This window comes from Hippocampus bargibanti, linkage group LG10 (assembly GCF_051943395.1).
Source record: "Hippocampus bargibanti isolate YZ-2025 linkage group LG10, ASM5194339v1, whole genome shotgun sequence".
NCBI lineage: Eukaryota > Metazoa > Chordata > Actinopteri > Syngnathiformes > Syngnathidae > Hippocampus > Hippocampus bargibanti.
In genome coordinates this window covers 14376531-14397184 of record NC_142743.1, presented here as the reverse complement: position 1 = coordinate 14397184, position 20654 = coordinate 14376531, and the positions used below count along the sequence as shown (strand labels likewise).

Here is a 20654-nt window from a genome sequence, read left to right as displayed (position 1 = left end):
TCATTTTTATTGGTGTTTTGCATTTGACTAAAAATATCTGCCTTTATGTTTTGGGTATTTTAGATGCTGTAAAACTGATGTCAGTTAGGAAACAAAAAAAAATGCAAAGTAAAAACAAACTGTTTTTGCAGTCTCAAATCTTTCCATTCTTTGTAAAGGGTGCTAATAAATTTTTCAACCATTAAACAGAGTCAGGGATGAACCTGATGGCCAAAGCGGAGAACAAAGTCATGCAAGCACACAATGCATGTATTGCTATAGCACATGGACAGGATTTATTGACGGAGGGCTAAAGTTGGCTATTACAGTATAGGTGTGACCAATATCTTATTTGACACACCGCACATGAACTAATTTTGTTCATGTTTTCTCCTTAAATGGAATTATTCTTTTCTCTACTCCCTCTAATGGAGCGAGTACCACATTTGAATTGGGCTATAATTATCTTCCTTCCAAGGCAACACGTTCCCAGATGTCTCCTCCTTATGCTCTCGGAGTGACTTTCCATCGGGCAGACCCCGACTGACGTTCTCTCTCTTTCCTCGTCCTCCCCAATGCATCATGTAGTCACTTTCAATCTGACTGCATCACTTTCTGAAACTTAACACTTTTTAACACTCAGCATATATAATGCAAATGCCAAACCACTTTGCTCGGAACTCCGTCCGTCGCTCTCCTTTTCTCTTGCTGCTCTCAGTCGTTCAATCCTATCGCTATCTAGCTATTATGCCCCAGGAGTAGAGGCCTGCTCAATGTGGCAGAGATGATTTGTTTGCTTTGCAATTATTTTCCGTCAGTGGAGACAAATGGATTCATACTGCATAGAAAAACCCACACAGACGGGGCTGGAGCGGTGAATGCAGTGGAACAGACTAATGTGCACTGCCAACAGATAAAGACAAAGATGAGACACATAGTGCAACTCGGGTGAGGAGCAGAAAGCTTTGAAAGGCAAAATGTAAGACAAGGACCATGGAGCTTTCCTTCATATTTATTGCAATAGTAGTGTGGTATCTGATGGAAGAAAGAACCGATTGATCAAAATAGGAACATCTTTGAATAGGAACATCGCTCAAAAATCATTGTCGAGAAGCGAAGTGGCCGTTTGGAAGAGTGAATCATTCACAAAGTGTGTCAAATGTCAAATGGATCAACTCCAGTTGGAGAGAGAAAAAGCATCCCTGAAGATATCTTTTTAGTGTAATTGGTTCCTTCTCCTCTTGATGGTATGAACCATTAAAGTTGAATCATGGCATTGCCCAAATGTGAGGGTTACAATGCAGGGGCGTGCAATGCTTTTGGTAATTTGGTCTTCAGTTAAAATCAGTGGTGGGCCGTCAAGGCCTGCAAGTCCTTCTGTGCTGGCCTAAAAATATATTAATCACAGACTAATTAATTATATTTTGTCTATAAATGATTTTTAAATATCCTGTGACTGTAAAGTGACCTTGAGAGTTTTGAAAGGCGCTTATAAATTAAATATATTATTATTATTATTATTATTATTATAAATAATTCGAAAAAAAAACAGCTTTCTTTCACTACTTTTCCCCTGTTCCACTGCTTTCAGACGTGCATTTCCATATTTAAGCATTTAACCAATCTCTTTTCAGTCGTTATTTGTTACCAGGGTCAGAAATCTACCTGGACACCTTCACAATCAGTTCTACAGACTCTGGAGCATAAAAATCAATGGCGATAAAACCAATCTTTAACCAATCAGAGTTCGAGTTGGCAACCCAAGGCTTGCTCAAAGGCGCTGGCAACAAGTTTTCACAAATTATGATTGGATAGTCACATGATTGGCTCGTCTCTAGCCAATCATAGTATCACTAGACGCAAGTGATGAGCGCATACTGGCCAGAGCAAGTACACTGTATTGGTAGCGAGCTGCATAAGCAGATATATTGTGTTGATTTAGCAGCAATTTTATCAATCTGCAATGGCTGAAGGAAGAGAAGAAATTGATTTGGTTTGAGATTTACTGTTAAAGCCATTTTCAAGATGAATTTTTCAAGAAAAAATGGACATAATGAAGAAAGGTCTCTCAGTTATTTCCTGGCTAATGGTACACTCTAGTGGATTTATAGTAAATCTCGCCACACTTTTTCAGTCTGGATTGATTCAGACGGAGTATTACTGAAGGCCTAGCGATGGAATCCACGGCCCACCAGTAGTTAAGATTTACCCAATTTCACTATTAATGCCAATACTATAACATCCCATTGATAGAATTCATCAAGAGCACAATAAATAATATGCAGTGCAAGCATTGCGGCCAAGAGAAATGGCTGACGAAATGAAACTAATTGAAAAATGGATGGAAATACACAAAAACAGTTTCATGTAACAAACATTTCGATTTAGATTGTAAATCTGCGTCAGGCATCTGATGTTATTCAAGTCGATAGAGAACGTTTTTTTCCGGTGTTACAGCAAACTTGGTGTAGCATAAGGCCGAGCTGGAGGAGAACTAGAAGCAGAGCTTCATCAAGACTTTGGTTTCATTGCATCCAATTAAGATATTAGCCTGACTGGACTCTTCGAAAAATAAGAGTTTGAAATTCATGGAATGTATTTTGCCATGACTCTATTCAAAATGTCCATCATGATCTGAATTCACCATATTACGTTTCACATGCGTTTTGTTGTGCAATCCCTTGTTGACAGATTTCATTAAATGCTCTGCCGAGTGAGTCTTTCAACTTGGAGACTATGTGGGGTGAGGACAGACATGGGGTGAAGGTTTCCCCCCCTCCATTGCCCCCAAAGTGTGATGGACACAACTTGAACCAAAGACTTTGGCTGTCTCTACAGTATTGAACTTTCAGACTATCCACACGAAAAGAGATTAACCTTTTCCTCCCATGCTTGTGTCTCCTCAGTTTCTCTCTTTCTGCATCCTTCTGTCCGCCCTCTTTCTCTTTTACAATCCCTTTTCCCCTTTGCGATGTCTTGTGTTGACTATTCCTTGTGCTGTGCTCCCCTCCTCCACCCGTGTCACCCTTTCCTTTCCTTCTTTTGTACGAAAGGCGGGTTCAGGGGTCACCAATTACTCGAAGAGGGCTGAGAAAGTTGTATGGGATCTGGCCTCGGAGCTGCCATGTTGCATTACTATCATGTAGATTTCAGGTACGCAACAGCCACTGGCTGCCAGCACAGCAGCATCTACCTCGGTCCTGGTGTCATACTGAAGGGACGAGGGTTCAACTCCTCATGCCTCAGTGGAAGCCCACCTCGCTTGTTGACCTATTAGGCAGAACTAATATGTATGTCTAGACTTCGTAGAAACTCATCTATGTGGATGTACAGTACAGTGGGCTATTCGGCTGAACTCATGCTTTAGACCAGAGGTCCCCAACCCCGGGGCTGCGGACCGGTACGGTCCGTGGGTCATTTGGCACCGGGCCGCGCAGAAAGAATAAATAATTTACATAATTTCCGTTTTATTCATTATCTGAGTCCGAACTGTTTTATTTTGAAAAATAAAAAATTACCAGATTACATCTGTCTATGACTTACTCTTGACGCATGTCAAAACGCTTGTCTAGGTCACGTGATACATACCGCTAAAATTTTAAACATTACCATGGTGACCATAGAGCTTTAAGGGGCAAAGGCGATGTTACATATGTTGTTGTTGGCGCGATGTTACCACGACTCTGCTAATAAAGTTGTATGAAAATACACAATGGATTCACGTTTATTGTTATATTTAAAAGAAAGAAAAAAAAAACAGTTTCGATGCCTGTCGTATCATTTTATTTTGTTGTATTTATCCGCCGATCCGTGAAAATATTGTCTGACATTAAACCGGTCCGTGGCACAAAAAAGTTTGGGGACCACTGCTTTAGACCATCTCCCAAAGTCATATTTATATTGTTTGAAATGAACAGGAATAATAATCACCCCCAAAAGCTTTTTTTGGTAACTGTAATGGTTATCAACCTGTGAAGCAAAGATAACCCACTGTATACAGTAAATATGATTCTCCGTATGCATTTTCAAATATTGATTTTATTATTCAAATAATAACAAATTCAAACAATAACTGTCAAATGTTATGCTTGATTTATTTCAGGCCACTGAGTTTTCTCTAATGGTAGCATGAAAAGATTTGAAATTATTTATTCAACGTCTGAAACTCATGACAAAAAGTTAGCGGACACCAGGGCAGACAACTCTGAAAAGTTGCCTGCCCCATTTTTCACAACTTGAAACACAATAACATGACTAATCACCCAAAAAAACATTGTTGCAAAGTATTAAGATTTTTTTATTAAGGATGTACCTACCATAAATGCTCCCTTGCTTAATTTATGGTAAATATCCCTTACTGATGATTTTGCTGCAGTTGTCGTTTGTCCATACACTGTTCGTCATGTTGCACAATGCATTGTTTGCATTGCGTCGTCGGCGACAAGCCACGTGAACTCCTCTTTCCACGATGCTTTTAATAATGATACATTGATTTGTAAGCGCCTTTTAAGGTGCTTAGAAATCCTCTCGAGGACACTTTACAGTCACGGGATAATGTACGTTTATATTTTGTAGTTTCATAAATTTTGTTAGCTTCTTTTGAATCTTTCTTCTGTGCATCTACTTTGGAAAATGACATGCAAATATGCGACATTATAACGCTCGGGAAAGTACGGAAGCACGGAGCAGGCTTCTGATTGGCTGCTGTGCTGAGTATGCGGTATGCAAATTAACAAACGAACCGAAATTCCAATATTTCCTAACCGAACAAAGATTTTGAAATCGGAATAATTTATTCCGATTTCGAAATCTTCATTCAAACATTTGGATTGGATTTGCCTTTATTAGTCTCACAGTGGAGAAATTTACAAATTTGCTTTATAAAATATATAAAGCAAACGTTTGTTTTGAAAAAAAATTAAAACATTTTGGTTTTTTTTTTCTTGAAGAAGTTGGCGGCCACCTGGGCTGTGACGTTTTGTAAGTTGTACGCCCAATGTAAAAGTTGCATGCCTTGGGCATCAGGGCAGACGTTATTTCAGACACTGATTTTTTTCCTTTTCAAAATAATGAAACAGCCAGAGGTCACTTACAAAGAAAAAAATCGAACGCACTCCATTACGCTTGATATTCTTGACATGACAGGCCGTGAAATAAATATATGAAGCATTGTAAATTGCATGCAGAATGCGTAAATCATGTTGCAGTTTGCATGGTAAGTGGGTTTTTTATTTTCCGAGTCATGTTCTTTGTTTACTCTGAGGTCAATAGTTTCTCTTTCAACCACCACATCGTACACAATCCCAAACATCTGATTCTCTTCAGAGAAAGGCAGGATTTTTCTTTTCATACTTTATCTTTGTACATGGTAAAATATTGACTTTTTGCGAAGTAAAGGCCCTCACTTGCCCTTTCCTAACACCATCAAGCAGATTTTTTTTCAAACTCCAGACACAGCCCAGTACTGTTCAGGCCGGGGCCAACAGAAGCTGTGCAGCCAGATGGAGTTGAAACGGCTCCTGAATAGCGAATCTCAGAATCCGATTCACTGTGCTCAGCCAAACCCACGGTAATTACAAAAACAGTGCCTGGTTCACTAATAATGGGTGCGTGTCATCTCCAATCCCCAGACCGCCTGTCTGTCCACGCCACAGAGGCAGCAATTACAGGCTTGGACCTTCCACTGGACGTGCACACAGTAAGTGTGCAGGGGAACAGTGGACTGTGCGCGGGGGCGGAACATTAAGGAGTGAAATAACTGAAAGAGATGTCTGTGAGAACGCTGGGATAGCAAAATGTGCTTATGCTGCTTTAGGTTCATATGAATGTGAGTTAGCAGTTGATAGTAGTCAAAAAGAATATTCAGGGCATTATTTGTTGAAAGGATCTCAGGCCACGATGATCAATTTCATCTCAAACCTTTTATAAGGGACTTTTTTTTCCCATTAAAGGACAACCGACACCATTTTTTGTTTCCTAACTGACATCAGAAAAACGTTTTATAGCATCTGAAATACCCAAAACATGCAGGCTGATATTTTTAGTCAAATAAAAAACACCAATAAAATGACTTAAAGTGTCCCAAAACTACTTCAAAATGACCTCAGAAAGTGTCAGTTTCAGAAGGTCCCGACCCCTTGTTTGTGACGTCACGCCAGGACGTCTTGCCTTGCTCTAGAATCAAAACAATGGCTTCAGATTCGGAGAAGATGCTTTCTTGTTACTCATCCAGTTATGAATATGATTCAAATAGTTTTGAAGAGGAAAGCATAAATGTTTGCAATCGATTAAAGAAGTCCTTCCGTGTCATTTTGAGGCGTCTGGACTGAAATGTAGCATCCCAGAAAATGCACAAGATGGCGCCCAAGCTCCGTTGGAAATGAGCTGATTTGTCTGCTGGGAATTTGTGTCAACTAGCATCAAATAGTCGTCTTGGTGCAACACACAACAATTCACCATCGGGTTATTTATGTCTTTTCCTTCTAATTTCGCCATCAACATGGATCAACACGAAGTTGTCAGACCAAACAAAGTACCCAAAATTCATTGTGTGTAGCTTTCTTGGTCAGGGGCGTTGTAGAAGCCCACGGTTCGAATCCGAACTCTGGCCTTTCTGTGTGGAGTTCGCATGTTCTCCATGTGCCTGTATGGGTTTTCCCTGGGTGTTTTGGTTGACTCCCAAGTTCCTAAAACGTACATGGTAAGTTAATGGAACTATAAGTTGTCCCTAGGTGTGATTAGAAATGAGAATGGTTGTTTGTCTATGTGTGCCCCCCGATTGGCTAGCAACCAATTCAGTGTATCTTGTACACCACCCCAAGACGGCTCCAGTACGCCCGTGAGCCACATGATGATAAGCGACTTGGATAATGGATGGATGCTTTCACCTCCTTTACTTCCATGTGGGGATGAGAGCAACACACATATGCACAAACACACACACACACACACACACACACACACACACACACACATTCCTGTTTGAACGACTTTGTGAGGTCCGGGTAACTCCACATCAGGAGTGAGGACCACCCTTTCTGATAAGTTTAGAGAAGAACCAGTGTTATATTTGAACACTAGATGTCCCCCTAACTGCATTTCCCACTTCAACTTGTTTAAAAAACAAAGCAATAAGAAGTGGACTTGAGAGTGGAATCACTAGACAAGTGAGGTCCGAATGGGTAAATCCCGGGACCTCACTCATATAGTGAATTATGTTCGAAACATCGTTTTATTTATTTAATTTTTTTGTTTGGTTGATTCAGTTGAGTTTTCAAACCACTTTTTATATCAACTTTTACCTCTCATTATCACCTACAATTACACGGCAGACATTTTGTATTTTAATTGTGTGTATATATATACAGTAAAGTCTCGTTATATCAATATTCAAGGGAGTCCGAAAAAATATCGATATAACCGGGACTATCGATATATCCGACCCTGTTTGTGTGTAATTTTCTCAGTGCGTGCATAGAAATAGTATCGATATATATATATATATATATATATATATATATATATATATATATATATATATATATATATATATATATATATATATATATATATAGACTATATATATATATATATATATATATATATATACAGAGAGAGAGAGAGAGAGAGAGAGAGAGAGAGAGAGAGAGAGAGAGAGAGAGAGAGAGAGAGAGAGAGAGAGAGAGAGAGAGAGAGAGAGAGAGAGAGAGAGAGAGAGAGAGAGAGACTGTTTAATGAATAACTTGATAGTTTTAACTTAAAATAAATGGAATTCCTTATTTATATGTTCATATCAACCGGAAGCTGGTCTGGTCGATTGCTGTATCATAACTACTTTGGTAAAGTGACCCATGCTTTTGCTCAATGAATTTCCATAACCAAATCAAATAAACTAAAACTTTATTTTAACATGATGTCAACATGAAATCTGTCCTGAAGCAAAACATTTTTAACAACAGTAAAAGGGAATATAATACAAAATTAAATACTCTTGTAAGAAACTAGAACATGTACTAAAGTGCATATTTGTGAAGAAAAAGGCATGCACATCAAAACAAATTTGTTGTATCATTAAAACTGAAGAACCCGAGAAGTGGATCTTCTTTTGAGTGTCACAATTTTGTTGTGGACAAAGTTCTTTATGTCTTTCCAGGATCTTTGAGCCAAAGTCTGCGGCTCTTTCTTAATGCAGTCAGTACACTGTTCTTTCCCAGGCACTTGATGCCCTTTTATCAGTCTCTTCATGTGTTTTTCCACAGCAGCCTTTTCTTCTTCACTCCACGGTCTCCTCAAATTTACTCTGGGAGAGCCTAAATATGATGACAATTGCAATTTAATGATACTCACAAAGACCACTTGTGGCAGCATTACAGTGTGGATTATATACATAAAATAAATAGACTTACCTTTCTTTTTCTCTGACTTTGAATTTTCATGCTCTTTGGAAGCAATTTTTTTTCTTGGACTCAAATCTACAAAGAAAGGAGACATTGCTAATTTGACACTCATGGGCAAATACGGTGCATGCATTTTAACTTGTTAAATTATGGAGAGAAAAAAATATTTCTGGATCCAAAATTAAAAGTTAGTGCGAACCAATACCTCAAGGTAAGACTAATAGCCAAAAAAAGCTTCCAGTTTACCATCTGAGTCAGAAGTTCTTTTCCGTTTGCCATGACAGCGCTTTGCTCGTTTTTTTGTCACGTCACCTTAAAGTAAAACAAGCAAAATGACACCTTGCACTTGTTATGGTGGGACAGGGAGCCATTTCAAAAGGAATCATTTGGAATTCTACAGGGATGCATCTGGGAAATTAAAAAAGTGGCCCCCTTGTGTCTGAAAAGGGGTCAAATTCTAAAATTGATAGGGCCTGATTTAACTAGATTGCCAAAGTATACAAAACCATTTGAAATAAACCAAAGACATTTTCTATATTCGGTTTACGAACGTTACATTTTTGAAACTTTTACCTTGGCATACGAACTTTACCTTGGCATACAAACTTTTTTGTACACGGAGCTGCCTCAATGAGTGATGTGTCGTTCGCGAACGAGCCCATGAAGAACTAGATACAATTATCACAGAGAAAGCACCTACAAGGGATCATTCCTCAAGATGGTGAAAGAAGAAGGTTACGTTCCTCATCAAGTGTTTCATGCTGATGAAACTGGCCACTTCATTCCATCAAGCCATCACAAAGGTCAATAAAACCACTTTATTATACAGTACAGTTAATTTTTTTAATTATAAGACCGTAGCACATTTATTATCCATAAAATAATGTATATTTTGTGTAGTTTTAAGGCTTAGAAAATTAGAAAGTAGAAAATTATGTTTTATGAGGACCTGGGAACGGGTTATTCCCATTTTAAGGGTTTCCTCTGGGAAATTATTTTTGGGATACAAACTTTTTGCCTTCCACACTGTCTGGGAACCAATTAAGTTCGTAAGCCAGGGTATCACTGTATATACCTGTTCGATCAACACTAAGTTTTTAAATAATAATGAACAAATTGTTATTCTGTCAAGTGTGGTGAGTATTGTGCTACTTATGATTTCAATCTCATCACAACTTCCTCAGTCGTATTTTTTTTTAGCCTGCAGACCCCATATGTCAGCAAATGCTCCCTCACCTCTGGCCCATTCTTGTTGACCAAGAGAACTACATGATACCTCATACTTCATGACAACGGCCGTGAAAAAAAAAGAGGAGATATTCGAACCCTTGGGATGTCCGTTCATCGCCCCCAGCCACAGAAAGCTGACTCTTAAATCAGAATCTAATGATGCCTGCAGACACAGTAGTAGCATACTTATTCATCCTACAATTTTACCTTCAATGACATTTTCTTTTCTTTTCCCCCACGGTTTGATTCTGCTAGAGCCTGCTTTGGGGATATAATCTGTGCAGAAAAGAAAAAGATTGAAAATTAGTCCTAACCAGGGCAGATTTATTAATCTTACAATTTACCTTCATCCACATTTTCATTTCTTTTTTCCCCTGAATTTGTGCTGCTTGAGCCTGTTTTGGGGATATCATCTTTGCAGAAAATAAGATTGAAAGTTAGTGTAAAGTATACTTATTAATCTTACAATTTACCTTCATCCACATTTGCCTTTCTTTTCCCTCTCGGTTTGGTGCTACTAGAGCCTGCTTTGGGTATATCATCTGTGCAGAAAAGAAAGAAAGAAGGTATAGAAGTAACAATCAGGTTTTTCTTTATGCCAGTCTCAAAATGATTTTTTTTAAATATGATGACATTTCAGTGAATGCTTACCAGAAAAAGATAATTTAATGGTGTCAAGATTCTTTCCACTAAGTGTTCCAGTGCCTTGCTCCATTGCAAAAAGCAGCTTGCTGATTTTTGCAATTTGAAAAGTTTTATCAGTCTGTCTGTAAAAATCTCGGTGCACTCTGATGTCGTGTCCCATGAACCTTGCGACTTGTTCCAATTCCTGTTCACTAAGATCCAACAGCTGACACAGTGTCGCAACCTGTTTCCTCAGTTTGGTAGACCTTAGGAATTGAGGGTTTTCTGCGTTGCTTTCTTTCGCAAATTTGCGCAGACAGTCACATCCCCGGATATTTGTTATTGCACCTGGTCTTGCAAAAAGATAGGGATTCTCAGCAGGTATCCCTGCATCTTGTCGCCTTTGAATTAAAACGTTGATGGACTCCTTCATTCTTTCTGTAAAAAACACTGGGACCTTTCTGCCCCTTTTGCCCCGGACTTCAATGCGAGTTAAGAGCTTGCTTAACTCTTTTTCCAATGGTGAAAGTGTTTCAAAAATGTCCTGATTGACTGGATTTGTGCTGGCATTCTGGTAGGTCTCGAGAGTCAAACGTGATGCTTCCCCTTCACGCCGCTTGTTAAAAACAATCATTTGTGCCAGAACAGATTCATTCAATTTACGAAAAGCACTTAAACTCATCCCTTGGGTCAATTCAGCCTTTGCCTCCTCTTCAACCACTCTAAGGTGGTCCCTGAGTGTGATGACATCCTTGGTAAGAGGAATATCATCTTGTTTATTCCATCTTTTTTCATCTATTGTTTGATGAGCACTGACTGATACATGGTTTTTCCAGTTTTTTTCGAGGAGTTCCAGAAATTTTTTTGCCTTTCTCTCTGCCAGGTCGTCATCCTCCATCAGAGTCTGTCCAATAAGGACTTCCACTGCTCCTTTCAAACAAAATCCTAATTTAAGAGCTGTGGAGGGTTTCCCATATTCATTTTTCCCTGGACTGAACGCAGTGAGTTTCTTTGCGACATTTATAACAGTATTAAACTTCAAAGGCGTACACAAATCCTGCAGACCCGCGATGGTCTTATCCATTTTTTTAGCAATAAGCATGAACCGTCCCAATTCCCTCATTCGTTGCGCAATGTACTGGTGCTTGGACTTGACACAGCCATGTTTGGAATACAGTGATTCGCCATACTTGCAAATTAGGAAATCCTTTCGTATGTGAAACGATACAGGATCTTGTCTCATGTTATTGATAATTGTTTCATATCCCTCTGATGATGCGGCTGTTGGGAGGAGACTGGCAGCAATATTTTGGACCCTCTTTCCTTTCCTTCGCTTGTCGTCTTTGCATAGCTCTCTTGCTCTACATATTGAATGATGTTTCCACAGACATTTTTTTAAAAACAACCCATAACATGATGGGCAGGGCAAATAATCATCGGTGGAGGCGGCATCGGTTGGCTGCTTCCATGTGACAAGTTCCCCTTGTCCATCTTTTAGAACCGTGCTGTTATGTTTGAAGTCTCCCTTGTTCCGAAGCTGTTCCAATAGGGACTTTCTTTTTTTGGATCCTGATGGAAAGCTGAACGCGAAAGCAACTTCTTTAAATTCCATATGTTTCCTTTCTAAATGTCTTGCCATCTTCAAATTTGATTGGCCACAGTAGAAACAATAATGCCTTTTGTCCCAAACACGTTTGCCTTCTTTTCTTGAACACGTTTTTATGGTTACAGATGGATCTTCTTTGCTCATCTTTTGTTTTTTGTTTTTTCTTTGAACATAGGTTAATGGGTTACTTTGTTTTCTAATTGCAGACGTGACTCTACGCTGGTCTGCTTCATATGTCTGTTGACTTGTAGAGTCTTCATTGTATGTGTCATGACAGGGCATATTTTTGACCTTTGGAAGGGATATCTCTTCATCAACACTCGAATCAGTGGATGATGTATAGGTAGGTTTGTATTCCACATCTGATCCAGAATGACTGTCCAAGTCAGAAAAATCGCTCTCTTCAGTGGGATTGTCCATCTGTTATAAATATAAAAAAGTAAAAAGATCAGAAAATACCATTGCAAATAATACTACTAAGTAGTACTGATTTATGTTTATACGATGAGATAGGTCATAATGAGGACTGCCTGTGGGATAAAATATTAATCGTGTATATATTAACAAGTCCTCCATGGTAGTTAGTTGCCACTACACATTTAGCGAATTAGCTGCGTCACAATAAGAGACTGATTTCCAAGTATTCGGCAAACAAATAACAATGATGGCTGGTATGGATTGCGGAGGAAACAATTTTCCATGTGAGCTGTACCCAGGCCAATATTTTCATAGATTTATTAATCGGCAATTTCTGTATATAATTACAATATTTATTTTAACTCTTTCAGCGTATTATGTCTTGTTTTTAATTAAAGCGTATGTTCATTTCTGTCTGGCCAATAGAGTGCCACAACTGCAATTTATCATTAAAAAGATGCCAGAAAAGAACGAAAAGCTAAACAAACATATACTGTAGACAATATGCATCTCACCTAATATAAGTTTTTTCAGCCTAAATGCAGAGCTTTTGTTGATCCATATAACCGTTGTGTTGATAAGGGGTCGCAATATAGTAATTTGTCCAAAGTACTTTGTGTTCTGGAAATTGATTTGTATTTTGCGTTGTGTTTTTGCAACGTTACATTACATAGATGGTAAGACACTGTCTTTGGCTGTAACCACAGGCGCATATAGCCATGGAAGAAAATTTGACACCACCATGTTTTCTTTATGTTCATTTTCATTTTCATGTCTGGTGCTACAAAAAGTGTATTAAGTGAATCACTGAAATAAAAGGTATTATGGAATACTCAAATACACTATTTTTTACAGTAAAACGTCATAGCTATTGTTAAGAATGTATGGAGTGATTTTTGTCATTAGAAAAACTTTGAAATTCATCCAATAGTGCATGTGTTCAAGTATTTTGAATTGTTTTTGTTGTCGTTAATATTTTGGTCCAAGAAAACATTCCTTTACTGTATGAAGCATTTACAACGAGTAAAAAAACTAAAGAAACAATGGAGCTCAATTTTTTTCCATAGCTGTATATAATCAGTGCATACGCACACATACATATATTTACTTAGATACACAGTAGATACACATTAAATGGAAGTGTGCAACAAAATAGTAATACTGAAATGTACCTGAATTGCTGTGTTGACATCATCTTGCTGGGCCTAATGCAATAAAAGTAAATAGATTAATATTCAGGTGCTAAAGAAAAACAATGTCAGTTAACGGAACACAAACAAAATAAGAATGATGGTCACGTTCAAATTGATAACGCATTTAATTTACACTAAACTATCAATTCCAATGAAAAGTGAAGTGTGCCAAATTGTCCTGAAACATACCTGGGTAGTCATTTTCTTGATGTTTTTCTCCAAGTCCTTATCCAAAATAATATAAGATATTTTGATAACCTAAAAAATTCAGGCGGTGGGATTAAAAAAAGTCATCAGTACAGCTCAAATGGGTTATCATTTGCATTCAACGTGAATCATGTGATCTAACAAATAACGCTCCTTCACGTGGTATTTAAAAAAAAACTCATAATACAATGAAATCCTCTACACGTGACCAGGGGTGGTCAAAGTAAATAAATCAAATGTCATTTGGTATCACCGTAGCTGTGCTTTTGTTTTTATTGTGTGCCATTTGTTTTTTATCGTGCTTCCAAATTTGGCTGTGCGTTTTTTTCGCTTGTGCTACATTAATGTGTTGTTTAAATTACGTTCTATTGGCTGGCCCGACGCGACAACGATTGGGACCACATGGGCACTTCTGAAATACTGACCGGACTTAAGTTTCGATTTACGTTGCTACGTGCTTCTCACTCAATACGTATTACACTATTACTACCCAATAGTCTAGCTTCATTTTATTCTCTGCTCAATTAACATGACGACGCTTTCACTCTCATTCTGATAAAACACGAAAGTTCGAATCCTGTAGTAATTTCTTAGAATGACACATTTGTAAGAAAAATATTCAAAACTTGAATTCCTTACCTGATTTAATTCCGAAATCTTATTCGTTCACTCCTTTGGGCTGATGGGCTGGTTGTGCGCTCGCAGTTTATTAAATTGATGAACACGCACTGTAAGAGTGTCCTGGGGGGGGGGGGGGGGGGGGGGGGCTGCAAAAAAAACTTTGTTCATGCGCAGTGCGCATGGCGTCCTGGAGCCTGAGCGCTCTTAATTGCTTGATCAAAGTGTGGGCGCCATCCTGCAGAAAGTCTCAGTGCACTAATACGTGGGGGAGGGGTATGCAGAGTCACTCTGTCTAACAGTGAAGGTTTACAACAACTCAACTTTGATTGAGGTCTATTGTATTTCAAGGCTGAGAATGATACATTTTGAGCAAGATTGTGTTTTAATTAAACTGTATGAACTCCAATCACACATACCTCTAACATAAATACAGCAAATAAAACTATATGTATTAAACTAACACGAAAAAGAATAATTATTCTTAGAGAAGCATAATTATCAAACGCTGATATGTGGGTGTTATGAAACACAATTATTTACTTATTTAATGCCATTCATAAGATATACATAGTAGTTAGTTTCATAGTTTCAATGCCCAAGGCAAAATAAAACAATTGACTTTTTTTGTATGTGCAGTTTTATGGCGGATGGGAATTGCAGACAGTCACACAGTTGAACCGAAGGTTTTACAGTGTGAAAATAGGCCTCACATTCATGACCAAATGGTAAAAATAATTATCAAAATTGACACAGCTTTTCTTAAAGCATTTTGACCCATCCACTGCAATGTGGGCAAACAGCTGTTCATATCCAAAAAAGCATATTTAATGAACAGTACTTTGTTTTAACTGCCAGAGAGCCAGATGTATAGAGAGCAGGAACATTCTCTGATTTGACGTGTCACCATCCTCATGTCATTTCTCCACTGCGAGACGAATAAAGGTCCATTCAATCCAATCCAATGTTATCTCTTCAACCAACACCAAAAACAAGCTTCACAAGATGTACAGCAAAATAAGTTACATTGCAGAGTTTGAATAAGTTTCGTAATGCATCCAACGACAAGGATGACAGAGGACAGTTCTACTGCTGTCTCTCTCTTCGATAAAAACCAAGGAAAGCGGGAATCATCAGCCGCAGAGGGGACAAGGATGGTGAGATAAAATGGTCATGCAACATCACCACACCAAAGTCAAGGCAGAATATCATCTTCTGTTGTGATCAAAATTACACCTGATGTTCTTCAATCGGCATTTCAGCTGTCCATGTCCTCGCCAATAGAAAAGATTCTCCAGGAAAAGACAAATTTGGAGGGGAAGCATGTATTTCAAGAGAAATTGAAGCCATTGGATCAGACTGACTTGCATGCATACCACGGAATTCAGTTATTAGCCAGAGTGCACAGGTCATGGGGAGAAGCAACTGAAAGTCTGTGGGATGAAGAGTATGTAAAGCCAATCTTTCAAGAAACAATGTCTCAAAAGAAATTCCACACATCTCATGTGATCTGATTTGACAACTTTCAGACAGCACTTGCTCAATAAACCTGGCAAATATGTCATGAAAATGTGGGCAGCCTATGATGTAAAATGTAGGTATGCATGGAATATGCAAGTCTATCCTGGAAGACTACCTGGAGGAGGATCTGAGAAGAATCAGAGGACGCATGTGGTACTGAAGATGAATGAAAGACTGCAAAGTCATTATATCACGTGACAAATTCAATTTACCGCCATGTGTAGATAAACTTCAGGAGAACTTCCCAGTAAATTTCTGAAGCTGTGGGGATGATGTCTCCTCAGTATTTGTCAGGTGTGGTGTGTAATAGAAGGGTTTCAGCTAGGATGAAAGGAAAGGTGTATAAAACCGTGGTGACAGTGGCACTGAAGAAAAGAAAGGAAGCAGAGCGTGAGGTAGCAGAGCCGAAGATGTTGAGGTTTTCTTTGGGAGTGACCAGGTTGGATAGGATCAGGAATGAGTACATTAGAGGGACAAGCCATATTAGAGGCTTTGGAGAGAAAGTCAGAGAGGCCAGACTGAGATGGTTTGGACATGTCCAGAGGAGAGATAGAGTGATTATATCGGGAGGAGGATGCTGAGCCTTGAACTGCCAGGCAGGAGACCGAGAGGAAGACCAAAGAGGAGGTTTCTGGATGTTGTCAAAGAGGACATGAAGATAGCTGGTGTGAGAGAAGACGATGCACAAAACTGGGTTAGATGGAGGACACCGATTTGCTGTGGCGTCCCCTGAAGGAAAAAGCCCAAAGGAAAAGAAGAGGATAGAAAATATGTTGTTTCTTTTCAAGTATATTTACAAGATCTCAGATGCAGTTGTTGCTGATGTCAACTATTATTTGACTGTAGAAATACAGGTAAAAATGACCCACAACATAATCAACACATTTTTTCAACTTAATATCATGGTTTAAAAACTCACATGAAAATGTATAATTATTCTTAGAGCAGCATAATTATCCAACGCTAAGATGGAAGTGCAATGAAAATATTTATTTATAAGATGCAATTCATAAGATACAGTTTCAATGTCCAAAGCAGTGACTGTTTTTTTAGCTTGTTGGCAGTCTGCTCATTGATTTCTAAACGAGTGGGGGATGGGAATTAGAGACAGACAGTTGCAGAAAGTGGGCGGGAGTGGGGGAGGGGAAGACAGTAAGGTTAGAGCGTGAGAACAGACCTCAACTGATGATCAAAATTGCCACAGCTTTTTTTAAACTTTGATTGAGGTCTGTTTTGAAGGGGGGTATGATAAATTGTGTTCAATATCAACTTTTAATAACTAGTAACAACAATGTCACATAGCACTGCATCTGCCGTATTCTTTATGGCATGAACACATTCACATTTGGCATGAACACATTCACAAATGCTCATCTCTACTCTTTGTCTCGTTTCAACTACTCTTTCTTTAATCAACACATTTTTTCAACATAATATCATGGTTTAAAAACTCACATGAAAATTTATAATTATTCTTGACAATTCATAAGATGTATGAACCCATACTGCTGTTCACAAATGCTCACCTCTACTCTTTGGCTAGTTTCAACTACTATTTCGGCATTGCAATAGAGTGCAGAATCTTTTTTTTTCTTCATCCGCGCTGCGTAGGCGGGGAGACGCGCACAGTCTCTGTGTCACTAATTAAGTGGGGGAGGGGTAGTGCAACAGTCACCAAGTCTCACTGAGAATTCTCCCACGGCATTTTTTCAACTTTGATTGAGGTATATTTTAAGGCTGAGAACGATACGTTTTGAGCAACATCGTGTTTTAATTAAACTATATGAACTCCAATGTCACATACCTCTAACATAGGTACAGCAAATAAAACTATATGTATTAAACTAACATGGAAAATTATAATTGGTCCTTAAGTGCCACTGAAGAAAAGACAGGAAGCAGAGCTGGAGGTAGCAGAGCTGAAGATGTTGAGGTTTTCTTTGGGAGTGAACAGGTTGGATAGGATCAGGAATGAGATTATCAGAGGGACAAGCCATATTAGAGGCCTTGGAGAGAATGTCAGAAAGGCCAGACTGAGATGGTTTGGACTGTAGAAATACAGGTAAAAATGACCCACAACATAATCAACACATTTTTTCAACTTAATATCATGGTTTAAAAACTCACATGAAAATGTATAATTATTCTTAGAGCAGCATAATTATCCAACGCTAAGATGGAAGTGCAATGAAAATATTTATTTATAAGATGCAATTCATAAGATACAGTTTCAATGTCCAAAGCAGTGACTGTTTTTTAGCTTGTTGGCAGTCTGCTCATTGATTTCTAAACGAGTGGGGGATGGGAATTAGAGACAGACACAGTTGCAGAAAGTGGCCGGGAGTGGCGGAGGGGAAGACAGTAAGGTTAGAGCGTGAGAACAGACCTCAACTGATGATCAAAATTGCCACAGCTTTTTTTAAACTTTGATTGAGGTCTGTTTTGAAGGGGGGTATGATAAATTGTGTTCAATATCAACTTTTAATAACTAGTAACAACAATGTCACATAGCACTGCATCTGCCGTATTCTTTATGGCATGAACACATTCACATTTGGCATGAACACATTCACAAATGCTCATCTCTACTCTTTGTCTCGTTTCAACTACTCTTTCTTTAATCAACACATTTTTTCAACATAATATCATGGTTTAAAAACTCACATGAAAATTTATAATTATTCTTGACAATTCATAAGATGTATGAACCCATACTGCTGTTCACAAATGCTCACCTCTACTCTTTGGCTAGTTTCAACTACTATTTCGGCATTGCAATAGAGTGCAGAATCTTTTTTTTTTCTTCATCCGCGCTGCGTAGGCGGGGAGACGCGCACAGTCTCTGTGTCACTAATTAAGTGGGGGAGGGGTAGTGCAACAGTCACCAAGTCTCACTGAGAATTCTCCCACGGCATTTTTTCAACTTTGATTGAGGTATATTTTAAGGCTGAGAACGATACGTTTTGAGCAACATCGTGTTTTAATTAAACTATATGAACTCCAATGTCACATACCTCTAACATAGGTACAGCAAATAAAACTATATGTATTAAACTAACATGGAAAATTATAATTGGTCCTTAAGTGCCACTGAAGAAAAGACAGGAAGCAGAGCTGGAGGTAGCAGAGCTGAAGATGTTGAGGTTTTCTTTGGGAGTGAACAGGTTGGATAGGATCAGGAATGAGATTATCAGAGGGACAAGCCATATTAGAGGCCTTGGAGAGAATGTCAGAAAGGCCAGACTGAGATGGTTTGGACTGTAGAAATACAGGTAAAAATGACCCACAACATAATCAACACATTTTTTCAACTTAATATCATGGTTTAAAAACTCACATGAAAATGTATAATTATTCTTAGAGCAGCATAATTATCCAACGCTAAGATGGAAGTGCAATGAAAATATTTATTTATAAGATGCAATTCATAAGATACAGTTTCAATGTCCAAAGCAGTGACTGTTTTTTAGCTTGTTGGCAGTCTGCTCATTGATTTCTAAACGAGTGGGGGATGGGAATTAGAGACAGACACAGTTGCAGAAAGTGGCCGGGAGTGGCGGAGGGGAAGACAGTAAGGTTAGAGCGTGAGAACAGACCTCAACTGATGATCAAAATTGCCACAGCTTTTTTTAAACTTTGATTGAGGTCTGTTTTGAAGGGGGGTATGATAAATTGTGTTCAATATCAACTTTTAATAACTCGTAACAACAATGTCACATAGCACTGCATCTGCCGTACTCGTTTTTGGCATGAACCCATACTGCTGTTCACAAATGCTCACCTCTACTCTTTGGCTAGTTTCAACTACTCTTTCAAATTGCTCGGCACCATGGCGCTGTTGGATTGGATTTGCCTTTATTAGTCTCACAGTGGAGAAATTTACATTTCACAGCAGCAAAGTGATGAAAGGAATGAAAGTAGAAAAACAACATACATGAGCTGCTGGAAAGGCAGCTTCTCGCCACGCAACAGGCATAATGGAGAAGGTGTTGTCTCATTGCCGATCAAAATAAATCCATACGAAAGATAGCTTTCACTATGTTGCCTTAAGGTCATCGTCTTTGCTTTATTTTCCCCAACACTAATACTAGGGCCTTCATCCGGGTCAGAATCTTGTACACAACCCAATTCGGAGTTTGCAGTTGCCCTTTTTACTCCTAACTCCTTTAACTCCTTGACTGTCACCACGACCTCTCACATGCATCATTAAGTTTCTCGGAGGAACGAGACGATCGGCTACATGTTGCCACATGGACAAATATTTAATTACCCCCCTAGTGTTTACAGCATGGACACTGGACAATGACAATGATTGCAGAAAATGATTAATATGTGTTTTATGTCTGTGTAAGCTCTCAGTCGTACAGGAGTGGTCCATCGATGAAAAGGTTTCTTCAGCCGTCATCTGTACTTCTTTGAAGGTGTCGGACGTTTCGCTTCATCTCCAAGAAGCTGACGAAGCTTCTTGGAGATGAAGCGAAACGTCCGGCATGAAGCAAAATGCTGAAGAACAGCTGAAGAAACCTTTTCATCAATATGTGTTTTCAAATGTGAGCTCTTGAGCTCAATACATTTAGCACCATTTAGCACAACTCATTTGTCTGCAACAGCATGGTTTGAACATTCATTTCATAGGCAATCCCTCAGTTTTGCAGACAAATCATGTAGATTAGACATGTCAAATTCAGGCCCACGGGCCAATTTTGGCCTGCACTACAATTATATTTGGCCCGCGAAATGATTTCAAATATGTATTACATCTGGCCCGCCGCCCCATGTTACAGCACATGTACCGCGAAAGGTGTCTACAATTTGAATTCTCTGTGCAGAGCCAGACTCCAGAAATTGATGCACTTGCATGTA

The 20654-nt window shown here is 38.8% G+C and overlaps 1 protein-coding gene across 3 annotated transcripts; it reads right to left on the bottom strand.

Moving 5' to 3' along the window:
* Positions 1–7861: 7861 nt before the first annotated feature.
* LOC148892564 (uncharacterized) lies at positions 7862–20234 on the bottom strand. Of its 3 annotated transcripts, XM_089005550.1 has the most exons (10): positions 14292–20234; positions 13635–13703; positions 13425–13457; positions 10257–12255; positions 10079–10147; positions 9950–10018; positions 9813–9881; positions 8622–8687; positions 8385–8450; positions 7862–8288 (listed from the first exon to the last, which is right to left on the bottom strand). In XM_089005550.1, the coding sequence occupies exons 2-10, from the start codon at positions 13644–13646 to the stop codon at positions 8050–8052; spliced, it is 2622 nt and encodes an 873-aa protein (XP_088861676.1). In that variant the 5' UTR covers positions 13647–13703; positions 14292–20234; the 3' UTR covers positions 7862–8049. The 3 variants fall into 3 exon arrangements, with proteins under 3 accessions (XP_088861676.1, XP_088861677.1, XP_088861678.1); XM_089005551.1 differs by having other exon boundaries at positions 13635–20234; XM_089005552.1 differs by lacking the exon at positions 8622–8687 and having other exon boundaries at positions 14292–20233.
* Between the last annotated feature and the right edge of the window lie 420 nt (positions 20235–20654).